We start from the raw sequence: 23478 nt of genomic DNA on the forward strand, positions 1-23478 counted from the left end.
CTCCTCTTCTCTTCCCTTCCCTTCCCTTCCCTTCCCTTCTCTTCTCTCTCTCACTCTCTCTCTCTCTCTCTCTCCATATATACACATACATATGCATTTTTATACACATTGCCTATTCTGATAGAAAGGAAGCTTCTTGAAGGCAGCAGGGTTGCTTCATTTATTACTTTAAATCCTTAGCATCAAATACAATCTATGTCACGTTGTAGACAATAAATGCTGGTTGACAGATGGTATAATATTTAAAGGAGCCAATATTTCTCCAAGTTAAGAAGGTAGAGATTTCCAGAGGAAGTAGGTTGAAGAATAGTAGGGAGCTTGACAGATGGGAAAAAAATAAACCAGAATGAAAACAATTAAGGGTTGTTAGCAAAGTAAGGAAAATTATAGTACATGTGTGAAATAGATAGAATAGAAAGAATTAAGAATCTTTTAACAATTTTTGAAAAATTTCTAGATTGTTGATACAATTTTAATAATCATTTTCTGACATTTTATGATCCGTGTTCTATCCCTAATCTAAGAAGACAGGTAATATGATGTAGACTGTATATGTGTTATCATATGATACATATTTCCATATTCATCATTTTGCAAAACAAGATACTTATTGCTTATACTGGAAATAAGTTTATGGAGAAAATAAAGTGAAGAATGGCAGGTTTCAAACTGCACTCAGACTTTTTCAGTTTTTCCTGTCGCAGTAGATAGCCTTTTTCACTATGAGTTCCTTATAGCTGTCCTGGATACTTGCCTTATTGATAACAGATAGGTCATTTACAGGTGATTATTGTATACTATTGTTGTTTCTGTGTACAATGTTCTCTGGGTTCAACACACTTCCCTTTGTATCACTTCCTATAATTCTTTCCAGGTTTTTGGTGATCATCTTGTTTATCATTTCTTATAGCACAACAGCATTCCATTACAATCATATACCACAACTTGTTTAATCATTTCCCAATTGACAGAGACCCCTTTGTTTTCCATTTCTTTGCCACCACAAAAGGAGCCGCTATAAATATTTTTGTACAAGTAGGTCTTTTCCCTCCTATCTTTAATCTCTTTGGGATATAGACCTAGTAGTATTATTGCTAGGTTAAAGGATATACACAGTTTTATGGCTCTTTGGGGATGGTTCAAAGTTGCTGTCCTACAAAAGAGTAAAGAATCTTAATAATAATAATAATAATAATAATAATAATAATAATAGCTAGAATTTATATAGTGCCTTAAGGTTTGCAAAGCACTTTGCATCAGTTAGTCCTCAGAAAAATTCTGTAAAGTAGCTGCTATTATTACTCCTATTACAGTTGAGGAAATTGAGGATGAGAGAGGATGGTCTGACTTGCTTCAGGTCACACAACTGGTAAATGACAGAGGTGGGATTTGAATTCAGGCCTTCCTGACTCTCAGGCCAATACTTTATGCATTGTCCCACCAAATGACATTTAAAGTGACATAATCAAAATAAGGTTTTATATAAGGGCTATCCCTTAGTTTTGTGGGAGGTGAATCAGAGAGCTGAGAAGCTGATGGTGGGGAGGCCAGTATATCATACCCCATTAATCTTTCTAAGTCACTGTTTTCATAAAGTTGTTATGAGGTACTTGCTTAAGAACCAAAAATGGCCTATTAGATTACTTCCAAATTCCTCAATCTGGTACTACATATTCTCTATCAACCTATGTAACCTACTTGCTATCGTCATCCATACAAGCCAGGCTTATTCCTGCTAAAGACAGTTACAGTCCTTTAGTTTAAAAAAAAAAGTGATCTCCCTCCCCCATTTGGGTTAAAATCACCATAATGTTCACAAACAATATTAAAAGTATTCAATTGCTACTATTAAGCTTTCTAAGAATTTCAATTACAGAAATGTTTTTGAAATGAGAACGTCTTTAAGAGGAGATGTATTGCTATGGATACAGCTTCAAAAGCCAAACAATGGGAAGAAAAACAAGAAAATAGACTTTTTGATTAATATGCCAGGGGAACAATAACTATAGGAACTATTCCTCTTCTGCTTCACAGACCTGTATTTCAAAAGACAACAGCCACTGTTCTTAACTTACAGAACCTACTTAAAATGCACAGTGTTATAGAATATTCCAAGAACATTCCTACTCTATAATTTTGAATTCTAAATACTGTTTTTGGTCAACAGTTATTGAGAATAGCACTTTTATGCATACCCAAGATATTCAGTGAAGCAGAAAAGGCATTCTACATTAATAAAAATATTATCTAGATTACCAAAAATTAGTGTGCAAAAACTAAACAAATTTTTTAGAGGTGGATATTTCTTTTAATCAAGTATGCTCTCTGTTTTTTAAAGCACAGGACAGAAATAAGGAACAGATTCCAGACATATTTTAGTGGTGTCTATTTTAAAAAATGAAAAAAGTGATAAATATTAGTATTTTCATTATGCTAGAAATACTCATGCCTCTGATACTTGCTGTAAAACTATGAGGAAGTTATGTAACTAACTTCTCTGTGGTTCAGGTAATTTCTGTAATTATAAGTACAAGAGTGGGTACCTATATATTGGCTAGTGAAGTTGGCTCATCAGGAATTCCATGCAATCACAAATCAAGGCAAAAAACAGCAAAAAAAAAAAAAAAAAAAAAAGGAATGACCAAAGTAAGCATTTCCAAGGAAATCATAAGCCTGAGAAGTCCCAAGAGTATTGAAACCACAGGCAGATTGAACCTGAATTACTATTCCTTGATATGTAGCTTAAGTTGTATTTCTATGTCATCCCGTTAACAACAATAACAACAACAAAGCAATTGGTGGTCAGGGCCAGATTTAGTTCTCTGATCTCTGCAGAAGAGAACATAGTCCTACATTTGTGGATACACCAACAAGATTATTTACTTGCTATTTTGCAAATTATTGCTAATATTTATTGTTATTGCTAATATATTACTAATACTTTCTTGTATTTACATGGAAAGAATATGGAAAGCAGGGACTGAAAAGGGGTCACTTTTTCTGTTTAAAGTTCTCTTCTGCTTTATGCAAAGGTAGAAAAATAAGTAATTACAGAAGTTGTGTCTCCCATATTAGGAAAAAAGATGCACACATCATGGGTTTTTTAAGGACTTTTGAGAAAAAGGTTAAATTTATTATGAGGCATAGTATAAAAGTGTGAACAAAATTAGTTTGGATTATATAACCACAGTCTCTGAGTTAGAAGGAACCTCAGATATCATTTAGTTAAACTCAGACCTGAGTGAGACTGCCCTACAGATAGATATAAGGATACATCTAATCTTTGCTTGCAGATCTCAAGTGAGAAGGAATTTTGGACATTTTGAGTGGGAAATTTGTAAAGAGAGTCCAGTGGAATATTTGGAGGCAACTGAAATCCTGAAATTATTTTAAAGTCTGATTTATAACTGAAATTATGTCAATATATTTGGGTCTTGGAAGATTCTTTATACTTTCTTGTACCTTATTGATGATTTGAAGTTCATATTAGAAAAATCAGCCAGTCACCAACATCAGTTCATTTGAGTTTTTCTTCCTCTTGAAATACCTTTCCATGTTAGTATAATCATTAAATTTTTTCCACATGTATCTTTCAATTTAGCACAGAAAGCTTCATCTTATTGTGTAACTGTCACAGAACTGAATATCTATGGCTTTTTTTTATCTTACCAATACTAGAAACAAATAATATTAAAATTTATTCTGCATATTATAAAGCCAGCTTCTCAAAGTGTCCCTTTTCATCTGAATCATAAAGAATTCCCCAAATGCCATCAAGTAAAAAAAACCAACTCCCTGGTTATTGATTACATTAATAATGATAGAATGAGCTTTTGATGATTTCAGTAATCTCCCTGGTAGATAGTTTCGCAGAGTCACCTAGTGTTCCCATTATTGGTGATGCATTGTATCAGAAAAATTTGCTGGACTGCTGATTTGCTGTTCTTAAGTTTCCTGAGGTTGTCTTCATTCTCCAGCAGTTTTACAACCAACTGTCTATGCATGCTCAATGCTACATAGTGATATGTGGTAGCATTGGTGAAAAATTGGAAGTATTTTTCAGACAGCAATCCATTCAATACTCCTAGCCATGATATATATAGTCACTCAAATATCCATCAAGTCTTGCTAGCAGACCTTGTATTATTAACAAAGTATAATGGTTTTGATTATGGATTTTATAGTTAGGTGGAAGAGAGTCCTGGTGCTAAGTTCATACTCAAGGGTATACACGAAGCACAAGGTAGGCTTTGCTAACTCAGCTATTGACATTCTATGACTTATGCTTCCAGCCAGTCCCAAAAGTGACAATGTGTGTATTGAAGTTTCCTAAAACAATATAGCTATCATATGTGCTTCTTCTGCAATTAGGTTATCTGGGTCCATTTAAAAATCCTTTCTCCTCACAATGGCTGCTTTTACTTGAACAATAGATGTCGGGTCATCAGGCGGTCACTGATGCCTCTTAGCAGTTAAAGTCTAAGGTAAGGTTATCATCACTGAATTACAGTACTATTCTGACCATATGAAAAGTTTTAAGCTCCATAATAACTCTTCTGTTAACCCTTACAGATCTTTATTGTCTTCTTGATTATCTCTTTATTAGGCTCTTAAAGGCACCCTGATTTTACTTTTATCAATATTAATTCATAAATCTGAGTGCTTGCCTAGGGAGAGTAGGAAATATGGCACCATTTAAGGAAGGTATTATTATGGAAACAGTACTCACAGCACTCATCATTTCTCAATGGCATAGGAGAGAACGTTGATCGTTATGATTCTCTCTTTGTATGATATGAACTTATGCTATTTTTTCAAAAACAGCAGCCAAATGGGATGTGTTGGTCGCATTACACTATAACATAGCAGCTATCTTTGGCACTGGTCTCAAAAAACTGATTTGTCATTTGCTTCATGAATCAAAGCTCAGGAATGAATTACCTAAATATAATGACATTACACTGAATAACCTTTTACTTAAAGAGGATTTTAGATTCTCTTGGACATAAGTTTATAAGACAAACTATAGAAAACACCTGACAGGCACTAACTTTTCCATTAGGCTGCTAATATCCAATGCTAATTTCAAAACTGAACATGCTAGATTGCCTTTTTTCCAATTTAAAGGGAAAAATAAAGATAAATTATTTTAGGATCTGAAAAACATTTCTCCCTGTCCATAGACAAATATGAGATACATAAAATACAAAAATGCAGTAGAAGATTTAGAAGTAAATTCATAAAAACTCATATGCAAATAAATTTAGGTTCATATTAAAATATTTCAGAAAAATTAACAAATGGAGAACATTTCTTGGATCTATTACTTTAAATGACATGGATAAAATTTCCTTATGTTGTATTTTAAAACACCTTAATATACCTAATATGTCAACTTATTAAGAATGAGTTACTTTGCTCTTTATAGACAAAAACCTTTAAAAGTTACATATGTGAACAGATTAAACTAGTTTAAATGTTTCAACAGTTTTGAATATTACTAATTCTTAAATGGGTTTGTACTAGAAATAATTGCAGAAATGTCATTTCATAAACTTGACTTATTTTACTTAATGTTATTCTCTTTATGAACAAAAGAAAAACAACTTTTAGTACATCTGTTTAGTGGTCAGTATTTGTAATACTGGAAAAGTTGATGAGTATTTTAGTTATATTTAAATTTATTCTTCTGCAACTATATGCATAATTGTAAATAATAGCTTTTTTTGGTAAAAAGAGGACTCCAAAAGTAAAATAATGAATATACGCAGGTGAAGTCTCTTCACTGAAGTGGCTGATTAAAATTTTAGAACCTGCTTGGGAATTTATTAATAAGCAAGAGATCTTACAAAAAATTACAAGTCACTGAAAACAGGAGTCACAATGTATGTTCTTTGTCAACTTTCATTGGTACTTAATAGTACAATGCTTTATGTCTATAATAGCATCCATTGTAAAAATGAGTCTCAAGTACTCTCCCTCCATCTTTTCCTCTTGACTAGGATATTTTCATCCTTAAGAAGAATATACTTGATGAATTGCTTAATATTTTCTAGTAAAAATTATAAGCAAAGAAACAAAAAAGAATGGCATACATTTCTCTTCTGGGTTCTAGTCTCACATTTCTTCTAATTGCTTATATGGATTTTTAAAATGGATATCCTTCAGGTACTCTTCCATCTAGCCAAATTGGAGTTCTTGCTGTTACTCATGTGACATTCTATTTTCTATCTCTTTGCCTTTACAAAGACCTCCCGCATAATTGAAATCTACTACTCTCTCCTCACTATTTCTTAGAATCTCAATTTCTTTCAAAACTTAGCTCAAATACCACCTCCAATATAAGGTCATTTCTGATTCAACCAGCTACTAATGTATCTTGTTAAAATGACCCTGTACTTAATTTTGCAAATTGTTGTTCATACTCAAAGAAAACCAATGATATCAGGATGTTGGGATCAGGGTACAGTGTCTGATTATGGCTTTCAGTTCAATATGAACTGAAAAGGCTCTATGATGGGGCAAGCACAAATAGTCCATTAGAATTTTGGGGATGATGATGTCTCTAGCTTTGCTTCTCTCCTTTATCCTTTGTGCAACTGAGACTCTACTTTGCTTGAGAAGACAAAAATCTTCTTTGATGCTGGCATACAATGCCAGATGGTCCTGCGCCAGCTCTTCCCATGTCTCACAACTGATACTAAAGTTCTTCAGAGAGGTCCTGAAAATATCATTATATTGTTTCTTCTCACCTCCATGTGAGTAGTTCCATTGTACAAGTTTTCTGCAAAAATGGTCTTCTAGGTAGATATGCATTTGGTATTTAGGTTACTACATGACCAGTCCATTGGACTCACATGCTCTTTGCAGTAGAACTTGTGTGGCACTTCAACTTGAGAGAAGACCTCAGTCTCTTGTACCTTACCTCACCAGGTAATCTTCAGAATCTCAAGATAATTCAAAGTTTGTATATACCTTTATAAGGATAAGGGACAGCATGATATAATACATAGAAAACTGGCCTCAAAGCCAGGAAGTTCTGGTTTTAAGATCTGCCTCTGACATATACTAGTTTACAATCCTGAGCAGGACACTTAATATTTCAGTGCTTTGGGCAATTTTAGATTCTCAGTTGCTGACATAATGCATTGGTAAAAAGGGAGTTTCCTATAATTAAATCATAGGGCTCCAAAAAACATGAGGATTTAGTTTATGTACTCTCCTAGACTCACAATGATGTGCCACCACTTTTAAACTCACATGGAACCATAGATCATTTATAGGTACTTTGTTGGGGGATATTTTTTGTGATATATTAAAAAAATTAGAATTGAAAGTCTTAAAAATAATCTAAATCTTCTTGCAAATCAGGGTACCAAATGTATTCCTAATTACACTAACAAATAGCCTTTTTACCTGATAGAATAAGCTATTTTTCATTAAATAAATAAAGCATTGTCTGCTTAACTCAGAAGTTGAAATATTTCCTTTAGGGCTTTAAACAGCTCACAGTGGAACACACAATCCCCACAAAAGACAGATTGCAAATAATTTTATTCTAAAAATAATGAGTAAGATGATTTATAAATATATTTAGCTAAAGACAAATGTCTTTTCTCAAATTCAGTATTCTGATAATTTACTCAACAAACACAGAGAATGGTCAACAAGTAAAATGAAGTTCACTTGTGAAAGTCTTGGTGGGAGGTGGGTTTCAGCAACTCCCAAATGATTTATTAGTTTTAATCAAGTCTTCCTTGAAGGATAAAAAGGATTCTCTTTTTTCCAGGATTCTAAAATACTCATCCTTTGCCTCCTGAATGCATTCTATAAATTTCTGGTTCCAAAAGGGTGGCAAGATTCTTTATGAGCAAGAGTAAAGACCTGGATTTTTAATGTTGATACTACTAGAAAAGTTGGCATATAATGCACTTAAAATTCTCCCTGTGAAACTTATACTCAATTAAGTTCAGATAATTCTTAATTCATGAGTTCAGGATGCTCTCTGCTTAAAATTGAACACTTGTGGTATTGAAAACATTAGAGTTCAGGCAAAGAATTCAAGTGAATTCAGCAAACATTCATTATTATACATATTATTATTAGACCCTCTTATACACACACAAACATTTTTTAAAAATAGCTCTTCCCCTCGAATAGCTGACATTCTACTGGGCTAAACAAGACATACACAACTAAATAAATAAATGCTAGCTAATTTGAGGAGAGAACTAGCACTAACAGAGGAGATCAGGAAAAGTTTGACTTAAGAGGTCAACCTTGAGAAGCCTTGATGGATTCAGAAAAGGTGGAGGTAAGGTAAGAAGTATATTCAAGAACGAGAAAATACCAAAACATAGACTACATATTTTATCTTAATTAATTAATTAATCAATTACTTTGTCAGCCATTGTATAAATGTGAATATATGCATTTGAATCAGTAGTGTGAGTTCAATCTATCTTCTAGGGTCTCATCACCATAGCAGCTATCATTTGTCTTATGTTAAGGTCTCAGCATTCCAATGGTCCTAATGATCCTCAGGTACCCAGTGGTAGGGTCCCCAGCTGAGGGTGACCACATCCATCTGAGATCCTCAGATAATCTGTCAGAGCTCCTAGCTTCAGAACACAGAAGATAATAGAGAACCAACGCTATGCCCCTAAGGACATATATTAGGAATCAGGTGCTTATTCTGTATGCAGGGTATTTTCTGGGAATGCCTTTACACAGAAGCCTAATTGATATTCCTAAAGAAATATATTACTACCCTGCTCTAGGAACTTTTATAGTTATCTATTGCTTCTAGAATATAACATAGGATTTTATTTTGGCATTTAAAAGTGCCTATAATATGGTTTCTTTCTAACTTTCCATGCTTACTGCATATTTTACATTCTATGCTTCATCCAAATTGACCTTCCTTCCTTTCTAGCCTGCATGCCTAACTGTCTGGAGTTTCTCTAAATCTCCTCACCTTGTAAGTTCACATAATCTTGGCACTTCTCACAGTGAAAGTGCCCTCTGCCCAAAGGTGAACTGGAGACAGCTTGAACTGACTCTTGAGAGCCAAGCATTAAATTTTGAGTGAAAGCATTTATTCTCAACTTTTACATGTTGTCTCCATTCATTAGAATTTAAGCTTTTTGAGGGCAAGGACTCTACTTTATGCTCCTTGCATTTGTATTCCAAACACTTACAATAGTGCCTGACACAAATTAAGCATTTAATAGATGCTTATTGACTTGACTCCTGGCTATATGTCATGAGATCTCATCTCGCACCTCTGTTAGTTTGTATGGGCTATCTTCCATACCTAGAACAGACACCCTCTTCATCCCTCTCTCTCAGAATTCCTCACTTCCTTCAAGGCTTGCTTCAATTACCACATTCTACAACGACAATCTGGACCAAGTCCAGTAGCTAGGTCCTTATGGAAGCTAAATTACCCAGTGTTTACTTTGCATGTATTTTGTAAGTACTAATCTGTGTAAATGCTTTTTCTCCAAAAGAGAATGTAAATTTTGAGGAGAGGGACAAGTTTTATTATTGTCTGATATATCAAAATAGGAGCATAAAAATGCTTGAGAAAGGAATGAATTAATGTCTCCTGCCTCATCATCTTTATATCAGCCTATGGGGCTGGTACTGGTACTAAAATTGAGGCCAGCCCAGGTTGAGAGACACAAATGCTAGGTATTACAGATGACGCTTCTATAGAGCACTTGTTACTTTCTCTAATCCTACACTGCCTAGGATTGAAGGAACATCCATGGAAACCAAAATTACTGCCACCAAACCAATACTATGCTTAATCATCATAGAACATAAGTATGTAGAGGGTTAAGGACTATTTGTTTATAGACACATCTATAAATATTCACATGGTTTATATTATAGAATATAATTCTGCATCAGACAAGATTGTCTCTGTCTCCATCCCAGAACCCATGTTTAGTGAATTTATAAAAGGAACTCATAAAATTGTCTTATCTCTAGACTTATGCTATAGACTTTATATCATTGCCTATCACACAGGGTTATTAGGATGAAAGTACATTGGAAAACTTAAAGCATTGTATAAAAGTGAATTACTCTTTTTATCATTATGGGGAAGTTGTTCTAGATATATTATATATGTCTTATTATTAAAATTTATACATTATACATTCTGTCTGTGGTACAGATGGACCTATAAGATAAAACACAGGAACTGGGGAGGGTTTTTTCCAATTGATCAAAGGCAGGAAATAAGTAAAATAATTCATTCTTATGGCCACCATCATATCAGTTCTATTTGTAAGTTAACTTGGTATTAAAAACGACAATCCTCATAATTTACCTACTCCTTTAAAATCTTAAATCCCCTTGCTATAGGATTACTTGTGGCAGTGCTCACAGTATAAAGAGCTTTGGGGATAGCAACAAAAGATGTGGATTTAATTAGGCTCAAGCTCTACCATATATAGAATGTGATCTTGATAGTCACTTAACTTTTCTGAGTTTTAATTTTCTCATCTTTAAGATCAGTGTAATAGTGCTTATTCTCTCTACCTCAGGGGTAATTAAGTGGTGCAGTAGATAAAGCATTTGACCTAAGAGTTGAGTTCAAATCTGACCTCACACACTTATTAGCTGTGCGACTCTGGGCAAGTCACTTAACTTTTTTTTGCCTTAGTTTCTTAATCTGTAAAATGATCTGGAGACGTAAAATGGCAAACCACTCCAGTATTTTCACCAAAAAAGCCTCAAAAAAGATCACTAAGAGTTGGACACAACTGAAAAGACTGAATAGCAACATCTATCTACCCCTCTGAGTATTGTAAGGATCAGATAGGTGATGTATGTAAAATGTCTGGTAAAAAATAAAAATATTATGTAAATAACAACTATTTTTATTCAGCAAATAATCATGAAACTTACTTTAAGAAGTTAGTGCAAAGGAATATTTTAGATCAATTCAATTAAGTCCTTGACTATCTTTCAAAAAATACTTTTATTATAAACCTACCTAGCTCATCACATTTGCCATTGTCATTAGATCACAAAGAAGGTAGAGAAGCAATGACATCAAGATACCAAAAGAGAAATAAATGTTAATGAATAAATGAAAGTATACCGTACCTGAGAAATCTGCAGCTAAGAGATCTAATGCCTTTAAAACTTTCACTTGTAAAATGCCAACGTCCTTCATATCCTTTAGAGAGTTCTGTAAGCACTAGAGAGAAAAAGGAAATTAGATGAGTACAAAAATAGTTCATTGATATACTCTTTAAATAGCATTTAAATCTTATGGAAGAACATTTTCATTTTATCTTCTTTTTTATACCCTTAAAGAAGAGCTGCAAAAATGCAGGTAAAATCAACTAAACCCATTAAGAAAATGGACCCATTAACAAAATAGGCATTCATATCTGCTACATAAAATGCAAATGGTGAAGCATTAATCAGCTGCATCTTCAAAATGAAACCATTATGATCGTATAAGATCTCTCTTTAGCGTCATTCCCTGGTGACACTGGACATACTCTTCCCTCTTCCTCCAAGGGCAAATGTTTGTTAAGTTACAGAAGGTATTCTTTTTTCTTTACTAAAACTACTTTGAACTTGCCTGAAAGTTCACCATTATTCTGATCTCACAAATGCAAACTTATGAACACTAAGTGGTAGAATTCGACCTTTGAATAGTTTTTTCTCTGAATGGAAGTTCAATTCAATTCAAGAAACATTTATTATGTGCCTACTGGTTTAAGGCATGGTTCTAGGTGCTAATAATACAAATAACCCAAACTATCACTAATAGTTATTGAGTTTAAATTCTACTAAGAAGATACATGGGATCCACTTTTTAAGCAGCTCAAAAGTCAGAAGTTTGGTATATTTTATTAGTATTGCTTAGTGAAAATTCTCTTCCATTCAATTTTCATGAAGCAAGTCTCCTATTTGTTAATTATCACTTTGAATGAGAGTAGTTTCAGATTGACATTTTTATCATTGCTTCTTAATGAGTAACACCTTGCTTGGCTAACTGACATCAGGATATTGAGAACCTTAAAAAAAAAACAGGGCCTAAATGATTGTGGCAGATGAAAAATTGACCATTTGGTTCTTTACAAAAGAAGAAAAAGATTTCAGAAAGCTTTTTGAAAAATACAAAATAGCTTTTATTTACAGCCATGAACCAAAATTAATAGGATGAGACACTGTGGACTACAGACATATTCCATCTCTCACAAGTAAAATTAGCTCTTTATCTCAGAATATAAAATAATGCTAGGCTTCATTAATTTATGCAGAAACATTGGAAATATAATAAAAAATTAGTTTTAAACTGGCCAGTTTTGGGGTTAAAGGAGAATGAAAAAATCAAGTAAGATTCAAATCTATTTTATACTGCTAGATAGTAAGCAAGAGCAACTTCAAGTTCTAGCTTCATTGAAAAAAAAACAACTCAGGTCTCATGGTCTTTTGAAAATTTGTCTTTACTTTGTAAAGATTTTCTTATCCACCCCTCTAAGTGTATTTTCCTTTAAAAAAAGTCATGAATATATAAACTTTTGACTTGTAAGTTTTTCTTAACATGTCTTTAAAGGATTTATAGTTACTTAAGTTCTATATTTCCATAAATATAAAACTGAGAGATCAGTTAATTATTCTATGTACATGAGACAGAATTTGGAGCTTAAAGAGCTTAAGAGAGCATCTACACTGAGAAGTCCCTGTTTAGGGCATTTCCTTGTAATTATGAGATTACTCTTCAGATAGAACAAGCTGTTCTTTAATCATGCCCATTACTTGAGGAGTTACTAGGTTTGATGTAACATTAGATGCATAAAATTAACTCATAAACTAGGAAGGCAGAGAGGCTCATAGAGGACAAAATCAAGAAATGTTTATATTAAATTCATTAAAAATGACCACTAAGATCACTAGAAATCACTCTCAATATCCTACACTGGCAATTTTTTATAGTATACTATATAGCCATAAGGAATAAAAATTTTACAATGACTGCACATATCTTTGCAAATATTCATAAATAAGTCATAAGTAAGTTTCAAAGAGATATATCAAACATGTGATTACAACTGCATTTTTAAACATATTTCATGACAAAGTCACGGTAACTTCCAGATAGGTATAGCAAACATATGATTATGACTATATTTGTAAATATGCTAAGGTAAAGTTTACTCCTACAATCCACACAGCTATCTCGTGTGAGACCTACATAGAACCTAAGATTAGAGAACACCTTTTGCTTAAAAACATCAAATCACATACAAGCAGACAAAATGGCATCTAATTTACTTATCACCTATGCCAGTTCCTCTTTTATGAGACAAACAACTGCACTCTAGACAAACACTCCTTTTTAGTGATATTTTAATCATGAAATGATGTTTGTTTCAACTTTCAAATAAAAGTGACATCACTACAGAGCACTCACATATCGCTGGGAAATCTGCTTTCTTTCACTGGGATCTGCCAAGGGGCAGACACAGAGATCTGAGACAGAGACTCCTGAACAGGGTGTAAGTGTGATCAGCATGAGCAGTGAGCCAAGACGGTTCTCCAGTGGCAACTCTAAACAATTGTCTTGCTTGAGTGGGAGGGCTGCAATATCCACTTTACACCTATAACATTTTTGTGAATCAAAAAAGAAAAGAGAGAGGAGTGATTAACTCATGGTTTCTTTAGAACATTCAAAAGCAAGTGATTTTTATTTTAAAATCATACTGTGCTGCATGGGACAGTCTCTTTTAGAAACCTCACAAAGTCTGGGCTCTGGTTTATTGCTCCATTTCCCTGAAGGGTAGTGAAGGTTGCAGGTGTTCCCGAGGCTCGTAATACACATTGCTGGTCTGACACACTTTAAAATTAAGAAAGGGAAGAGGTAGAAAGAATAAGGAAGACAGAGAAAAGAAATAAGGGACTAACAAGTTGGGAGAAAGAAGGAGAGCTCAATCTTTGCAAAAACATAAGCTAGATGAAGCCAATTGGATAAACATAACTAGTTTTGAAGGTTGAGCATTATTAATCTGGGCTCCTCTCCAGGCTTAGTCTTTTACAAGTAAATAGAACAAAGGATAACGGTTTTAAAAAGAGAACTAGAGAAATACAAAGAGATGGCTAATGGAGAAACCATTTTCTGCCAGATTAATGCCAACTGGCAAGTTTTTATTTAAAGAAAACTTGTTAAGATGTTTCTTAATAGGCAAAAATTCCACAGGGTTCCCCCAGGTGGGTTTCTTCTGGATAAATGGGGCATGAAGTGCTGTTGATTGATCCCATTTCAGTTGTACTGCTGGCAGAGTTTGTACCCATCTGCTATAAATTGCATGTTTTCTGCCTCTTAACAGCCAATTTTCTGGGAATGTTGAAAACCTCAAACACATTTAAATACAGAAGCAAACACACAGAAAAGAGACTGAGGTGCTAAACCATTTATGTGCTTTGCCTCTGAAAACACTCCAGGTTGGCCTGGACCCCACTTGATTTGTTTACATAAGGTGCTACTACTGTGAGGGCTAAGCCTTAAGAAAATGTTAGGTAGTACCTGGTACCACAAAGTGTAGGCTTTTCCCATGTTTTGTTGCCTCCATCGCTGCTAATGAAAATTCATATAAAAGGTTTCAGAGCCATACCAGGTACAATTGCGTATCATCTTTGGTCACATGGCTTGATGACATTTTCCCTCATCACCAATCATTATATGCACAGAGATGATGTTGCGCATAGAGATATAGATGCTATGCAAGTATATTTAAAGAATGTAAAATCTTCTGTCAGGTGGTAATATAAATCTACAGTTTAGTCATTATTGAGGGAAAACATTCAAATTCCTTTTCCTCAAAAAGAAAGTATTATTTTAGTTCATCTCCGCATTTGCATGCATATGTTGCTTTATATTTCGATACATCCTCTTTGAAAAAATCAGCTTCCTGTTTAACAAATGAAACTGTAGGTAGGTGATCAGTGAGAAAAAAAAGTACATCTATATGTGCATATATATATATATATATATATATATATATATATATATATATATATATTTCTATTGAAAATTAAGAAGGAAGGGCTAGTAACTGTGTAGGAGAGACAATAGGTTCTCTGAATACTATTATCATTTGAACTAAATTTTGGAGAAAATTAAAGATTCTAGGAGTTTCAGGTAAAGAGGAGTATTTCCAGAAATGGGAACTAGCCTAGGCAAAGGCATAGAGAAGAGAGATGGCTTGTTGTTTATTGTGATCATCAAATAAGCTATCTGGATTGAATGTAAAATGTACGAATAATCATTGCAAGAAGTCTAAAAAGGTCATCTCTAGCCAAATTATAAGAAGTATTAAATGCCCAACTGGGGAGTTGTTATTTTATCCTAGAATCAGGAGGGAACTCTAGAGTATTTTGGGGATAGAATTCCAAAACAGACTACTACCAAAATGTTTTGAGTAGTACCATGACTATCAAAAGTATATAACTCCCTAGAGTTGATAAGCCAGAGAGTATCTGATGACCAGAGAGATGAAGAGCTTCAAGATCATGCCAAAAAAAGGATCAGCTGAAGGAATGAGGAACATTTATCATGAAGGAAAAAATATTTAGATGGAATACAATCACTGCGTACAAGTATTTGAAGGGCTGCCCCATGAAAGACAGATTAGACTTTTATGTGTGGCTCCTTAGAGTAGAACTAAGACTAATGGTCTGATGTATAAAGAAAAAAAAGATCTCATTAGCAATAAGAGCTCTCCAAAAGTAGAATGGTCTACCTCAGGATATAGTGGGCTTGCTCCCTCTTGCTGGAAGCTTTTTCAAATAAAAGCTAGCTATATTACAGACCAAATTCTTATGCAGTTATGTATTAAAATGGAAGGGCTCTGAGATCCCTTTTAATTCGGATTCTGTGACACTGTGAAGAATTTTAAATGTTTAAATTGAAAATTGGAGATTTGATATATTGGTTTAAAAAAAAGTCAGTCTCATTATTTGTATTGGCACAGAGAGTATTGATACAGAGTCTACTGGAGGAGATTTACAACAGAAATCATTTTGCCCTGACCATCAATACAATTTTGCCTAATACCATCAAGATCAAATAAATAGTGTATTACTCAGATTTTGACATGCATTTGGATTGATGACCCAGAGTTTGTTCATCATTCTAGATATCTTGGATAGTCATGAAAAATGCAGGAATTGGGTCCAGAGTTGAATAGGAAGAGCAGATCAGGTTGAATTGACTTTAGAAAATTAAAAAATTCCCTTAATGACTTTAAATAAATAAATATTTGAAAATAAATAGTATGTAAAATAAATTATATACTGGTTTTTAGATATCCTATATTTAACAGATCTTGACCTTTTTATTCCATTATGAAATTTTATTGGCTTAAAAAGATAATATAATTAAAGACAAGCCTTCAGTTTGTGGTGAAATGAAAACTACATCTGAAAACTTTAAGCATCATTGTGAAAATACATCCTTGCTAGTGGCAATGCTGGATTTGGGGGCACTAACTACAAAGGGAAATTGGTGTGTCTATTTTTATATGAGCAGTTCATTTTTCTACTGAACTAACTGAATAGCTGAAATAACTGTTGTTTTTACCTCAGGTAGACACACATTACTTTGTATATGTACTAGAACCCATGAAGATTGATTATTAGTTAAGTCCATTAGAAAAAAAACCCGCCATTCTAACATTTAAGTTCATGAAATGGTTTAAGTATTGCTTTATGAAAAATGGAAAACCTCATTGTGGTTCATTAAACATATATTTGTATATTCTATGCCAATCTTCAGGCTGGGGATAAGATGAAAAAAATCAAAGCAGGCCTTATGTCAAGTATTTTACCTTTTATTGGTTTAGTTAGGTTAGTTGAATCTAGATAAATTTTAAAAAAATTATCTTTTTACATTTATCATTTCCTTAAAATGAATTAATATCTTCTATTCTTAATTTAAGTATGCAACTTTTACCCTAAGTACATTTTCAGAAGATCCCAATCTCAATCACAGATTTTCATAAATTACTAGGTCATTATAGCCCATATGGATATGTTATATTCACTAGACAATAGCAAAAAAAGACTGAAAAGACTGTGTAATGTTGATATACATTGTTTTTTTTTAATTAAAATACTTTTCTTTTAAAATAGTGAGATAAGAGGCAAAATACAGTGAATTAGAGGCAATATACTTAATCTCTAAATCCAACTTTGTGACTGGTTTCTGTAAGACTTTGGCTAAGTCATTTTGCTGCTCTGGAATGCCTGTTAAAGGCACTGAAATAAATAATCTCTAAATGCTTCATCTAGATCCACAACTCTATGAATCTATTAACCTGACAAAGACAGCAAGGTTCTAAATATAAATATTTTCTATATCTAGTAAGCATTTAAGATGCCCACTTCAGCCCATTTGCAGTCCACATGCTGATACAGCATTGCTACTGCCCTCCCATTCTCTCCTCTCCATTAATTCTACTGCATTTTAATGCTTTAATTCAATGCATAATTTTACCATATCATTCAGCCAAACCTGCCCAAGTTTTACTTGTCATGATAGCTTTTAACCTCTTTTTCATTACCATAATTCTATATTTTATATTGCAGACTGGTCAGCTTTTAACTTAAATGCAGGGGACAGAAAACAGCGCAATAGTTTTAAAAGCTATAAATCTCATGGGCTAAGGGGGGAAAAAAAAAACAGGAGGAAAACTATGAATGTGTCAAGTCTGGCTGTAAAATCAGATCAACGACACTGGGCCCAATTTGTCTGTCCAAAGGAACTCTCCTGCCCAGATTCCCTACCAGCTCTGAGCCACTAACAAACCCCTCCAGTGAAGTAAACTGCCAGAATGTCAGATCAACTTTATGTGACAAAGTCTGGAACTGAGTAGTATATAAGAAAGAGCTGCTGAAACTGGTCCTGCATTATCATTCAAGAATTTTCCAGACTAAATTAATCTAGAATATTCTATAATTATTTAATTCCTTTTATCTGTATGAAACAATAGTTCATTTTGAAAAAGAAATATAAAACATACTGCTATTCTGAACTGGTGATTCCTTCTAAAAGACAAAACAAAAAGTGCCATATCAGTATCCAGACTATTATCTCTTGGTTTGAAAATTCAAACATGTAGAACTAAGCTTCCTTCATTGCCACCACTACCTCATAGAAAGGAAACAGCTTCAACTCTGACCCATTTATTAAATCTTCATTTTATAATATCTACTGGACAGAAATGATTTCAAGGATTCCAAGAGGAAGCCAAATTTCACTCGTATTTAGTGTTTACAAGCTAAAAGAATTTTCTATAGTGCCTTAGATTTAGAAATACCCAACCTTTTTTTCAATAAAGATATACATATAATCTTTTGAAATTACCCGTGAGAAGTGGAAGGGTTGGTTCTAATTAAGAAAGGCAGCATGGTCCAGTACAAAGAGGGCTGGATTTGGATTCAACAACCACAATAACCACAACCACCACCTTTCCAGTTATTTGAAGAGATGAAATCTAGTGGGAAGGAATGGTGAAGTATTGATGAAGGCTTATAAAATATCTTTTCTATCTTTGGTATAAACAGGATGTTTAAAATGCAGAGACCATTATAGGAAAATAATAAAGCTGAATAAAAGTACATTATAAACATATTAGGTGGAACTGTAAAAAATAGTGTGATTATTTGAGCTAAAAAACAGTCTTAGGAAAATAATTATAGGACTATGTAGTTGTTGGTGAGCTGCTAATGGTATTTAGATTATGGTATGAAGAAATCAGCTTGAAATGCACTAAGAAGGATATAAAGTAAGTAAATTCATGGTTCAGAAATGTTTTTATTTATTTGTTTTAAATTAAAGTAGGTATTAGGGGGTAGTTATATGGCTCAATGGATAGAGATGGGAGGTCTTGGGTTTAAATCTGGCCTCAGGTACTTATTACCTGTGTGACCCTAGGCAAGTCATTTAATCCCCATTCCCTCTCTCTTTATTGTTTTTCCATCTTAGAACCAAAAGATTTGTGGATTCTAAAATGGAAGGTGAGATGTAGAAAGAAAGAAAGAAAGAAAGAAAGAAAGAAAGAAGGTATCGATAGCAGTCCAACAGAGAAAAAAAAATTAGCAAGCCTGAGAAAATAGGTGCAACCATATTCACTTTTGAAGTTTTGGTACAAAACATTCTCAGAAAGAAAACATCTTGATTTAAATAAATAGCTACTACATTTTCTGCTTTCCCAAGAGGAATTTCATATTGATCTTTTCCATTTCTTCAGAGATATTTGAACCATCATGTCCTTACAAAGTCTGAAGGACATTCATTCATCAGGTTATTTTCTCTACAGTTAGAAAATGATGCCCAGTCCTCCCTCTCTCCTTCTCTCCCTCCCTCTCTCTATCTCTCTCTCTATCTCTATTTCTCTCTCTCTCTCTCTATTTCTCTCTCTCTCTCCCTGTCTCTCTCTCTCCCTTTTTCTCCCTCTCTCTCTCTTCTCTTTAAATATATCTCTTGAGTTTATAATTGATATGCCTTTTAAAAATAATGCCAAAAAGGCAGCAAGTCTTGATGGCCAAAAATGTAGAAAATCATAATGATTTGCAGAATCCTAACAAACCAATCACTCCCAAGTAAAAAAAACAGAAATTAGTTTAGAGGGGGATATGGCCCCACCTGGAAGTTGAGTGGTGATCTGTGCACTTTGACCAGTTCCCAAGAGAGAACTTTGTTATCTCTTGTATCCCAGGAGAGGAAAAAGGAAAAGGATGCAAAAAATATCCTTTAAAGCCCATAGAGAGGAAGGCCAGACTGATCACTAGTGCAGGTATATCTCTAAGTTACAAACAGGAAATATCTAGAATAATAAATGCATGCCTAAATGACAAAACTCAAAGTAAAAAGGCACATCTTAAAATATGAATTTTCTACATAGAGAAAAAAATTTGGGTAGAAAAACATTTCCTATTTCATAAAGGAAATGGAACATCACAATGATATCTGAAACATAAGAACATCTCAGTATACATATATTAAAAATACACTCATCACCAATAATGATCTAATAAAATTTTAGACCCTTAGAGATATGTGACCAATATTCACAGCACAGGAGAGAGATGAATATTACAAAGACCACTGGTGTTGCCAATGTCTGGGCTTCTCAGGATGTGCATGATTCAGGCATACCTACAACTTTCTGAGATGTCTGTGGATAATATTTACACTGTGGAAAAACTGTTCTGTTAGACATGTGTAAAATTAAAGGTGGAAGGAGGAAAAGAAGAAAACTGCCCAGTTACATCCCCAAACATTATGTTGTCCTTTTAAATTAAAAAAAAAGATTCTATTGACAATATGAATGATACCAATAAAAGGAGCCAATGACATGTGTTATTTCCCTACCATCATTTATGAGAAAGCCCTAGATAGGCCCAATAGTGAAACAATAATATATCCTTAGCATGTATTTCTAGGAGCCCCAAAATCTGCCTTACCAAGGCTCTGAGAGTCACAAAAAAGCTTTGGGAAAATAAAATACTATGGATTGAAATGCTCTCCTCTTTACTAAGACCCCATCTCTGCCAGAGTCAAAAAAGACAAAATCCCATAGAGCACTAAGATCAAGTTTTCATATTCACATTGATTTCACAGAGGTCTAACTCTTAAAGTGAATAGAATGGGAGAAGCAGTGAAAAACAAATATATGAATGTAAATTAGGTCTTGGAAACACTCTCTTTGAAAAGTTTGCCTGAGAGAGAGAGTTATGTTTTTCTATGGAAAATCATATTTGCTTTAGAAAAATCTCCTGATGATGCTTTCCCTTTTTGTTTTAAGTATGATCAAAAGTAAATATATGACTTTATATGCCCCTTTATCCCTACCACCAACCCCACTAAATATGCAGTGTCACATTAAGTATTACAAAATGATTCTTACAATAAAATGCAGAGGGTGCCTGAATGCTTACTTTTTAGCAGATAAAACACTGTCAGCAGTTTAGCTTAGCTATGACCCCTTAGGTTGTCAAGGAAAGCACATCTAACAAATTTGTAAAAACATTTTGCAAACACACATCTTTCAGATCATTTTTAGCATTATTTATATATTTAAGACTTACGTCCCCAAACGTTCCTCATGCTTTTTGTGATCCTTTCCCCACACCTCAATGTCCAATATGCCCATCCTGTCAGAGAAGTAGTGAAAATCAAACTGTTCCCTCCACTGAGGATTTGCACTCTTACACAGTGTCTAGAAAACATGCAGTTATAGTATTTATTTTCTTAAAACTTTATTAATCTCTATAGTATTCAAACATCAATTTTATCAATTAAATATAAGGACTATGAAAGCAAATGGCAATATTTGTTATCTGCAAAAATATATTTTTATAAAATTAAAAATCACATATGAAAGAGTATTAAATGGTTTCTCTAATAAAAAATATAACTCCTGTCAGATGTTTCCTTCTTCTATGAATAGAGCAATGTATCTTCAAAAGAAAAGTGAATATTATTCCCTATTATACATAAGTATACTGTGATTATTAGCAGAATATACTTTATGTTAACATGCCTTTATATATACTATCTAATAAGGTTAGAACAAAGAATTGATGTTAGACAAATAGGAGATGACATTATGTTCTGCTAATCAGACACTAAGATATTACTATTCATTGTTATAGTAACATCTAAATACAATACAGTGGTTTTTAAAATGTAAATATAATGATCTTTTGAAAAGATTTTTCAGCTATCTAGCATGTGCTTGACACATTAAACCTTTTGAAAATATTGCCTGTCACCAAAAACTCAGGATATAGTCAGTGTTTTTTCAATTGATGTTACTGAATAGTTAACAGGATAGCACAGAATCGGAATGGGAAGTAGACTCTTACAATCTGCTGTCACAGGGCATGTTATAACAGGTCACTTGCCAGTTTCTGGGCAGTGAGAGGCTAACCTAAGGTCTGATGGTAAGCTAAGGCATTTTAAGAATAAAGGAAATCTGGTAAGTAATTATGATATTTTAACAACCACTTTTAAATCAGTAACCATTTATGCTCAATTCCATATTTTAATTAAACTACATATATACATTTTGATTCATTAGGCGCAATTTAGTTATTATTTTTTTATTTAGACTATGCACTGAGTTTATAAAAATGACAAAGGGAATCACTAACCATTAGATTATAAAGAGCTGAAAGGACATGCAATAGGATGTATTATTTTGTGCCCAAACTGTCCTGTTTATTATCCTTGAAAAGCAAAAACACTCAATAACTCTGAGCCTCAGCTGCAGACACCATCACTTAAAATAATTTAAGCCATTTTTCACATTAAGGTTGATATATCAAATCACAGAATTTCAGAAAAAAAACCTATTAGACCACAAATTAAGTGCAGAATTCCCCAAAGAGGGAAAGCATGAGATATTTAACTAATACTACACTTCACCTTAGTCAAAAAGACTAAATGAGGTTAGTGATGAATCATTTTCCTATAATCCTTTGCATGACCCACTTGGGGCTGATTCAATGCATCTTAATCCAGAAGATAAGACTAAATTTGTTTACACTAGCAGGATTTTTCAGAATCTACACTTGTAAACCAAAGTAGAGAAAGGAGAAAAACTATGTGAATAACTGAATTATTGATATATTTTAGTAAATACATTTACTCAATCATTTGGACATTTCTGGCAAAGGAAGGAATGATTTTCCTGAGTTTTCTGGCTTCAATTCTACACTACATTTGGTAGATATAAAAATAATTGAGTAGTTGGTATTGCTCTAAAAATGATACAGTAGGAGAAACAATATTGCTACAGGTCCATACTTGCTTCCTGAACCTATTCTGAATTTATACATTTACATTTCACAACACCTATGTGATATAATACTTATATGTATATGCTAGAATAATTATTTTGAAATAATGCCAGTGATTTTATATATGTAAATATGCATTTTCATGATAAGAATAAAATGATCATTTGATTATGAAAATAAGTTGAGAAATCTGGTAAGGAAGTTAAAATATATTTCTTTTCAACTTCTCCAGAAATATTCTAACAATTTGGTCAATTGGGAATAAAATAGTAAGGAATAGCAGTGTTCTTGGGGAAAATAGATCTCTAATTATCTTTGATTCACATACAAATGAGGCAAATATATCAAATGGCAAAGATTTTTTTTAAAAATATGGCACTATATATATAAATATTTCAATAAAAATGCAATGTACTATATTTGTCAATACGTTTTCCCCTACATCTAAGACAGTACTTTGGGATCTTCCTGGACATTATGATAACTAGGCTTGTCACAAAAATCAAACACTTACAGGAAGAAAAAGTACCAAGATCTCTATACCTCTATGTTTCTGTCTCTTTCTGTCTCTGTCTCTCTGTCTGTTTTTCTCTCTCTGTTTCTCTCTCTCTCTCTCTCTCTCTCTCTCTCTATATA

General features: G+C 33.4%; 1 protein-coding gene across 1 annotated transcript in view; it reads right to left on the reverse strand.

The window, feature by feature from the left end:
- Nucleotides 1-23478, reverse strand: part of MCTP2 (multiple C2 and transmembrane domain containing 2) — a 185918-nt gene that overhangs the window by 94322 nt on the left and 68118 nt on the right. The window contains exons 10-12 of the mRNA XM_044660134.1: nt 21127-21257; nt 13451-13637; nt 11120-11218 (exon numbers count right to left, since the gene is read on the reverse strand). Coding sequence (XP_044516069.1) covers nt 11120-11218; nt 13451-13637; nt 21127-21257 — 417 coding nt within the window. The remainder of the gene's footprint in view (nt 1-11119; nt 11219-13450; nt 13638-21126; nt 21258-23478) is intronic.

The sequence above is a fragment of the Gracilinanus agilis genome, chromosome 2 (assembly GCF_016433145.1).
Source record: "Gracilinanus agilis isolate LMUSP501 chromosome 2, AgileGrace, whole genome shotgun sequence".
Classification (NCBI taxonomy): Eukaryota; Metazoa; Chordata; class Mammalia; order Didelphimorphia; family Didelphidae; genus Gracilinanus; species Gracilinanus agilis.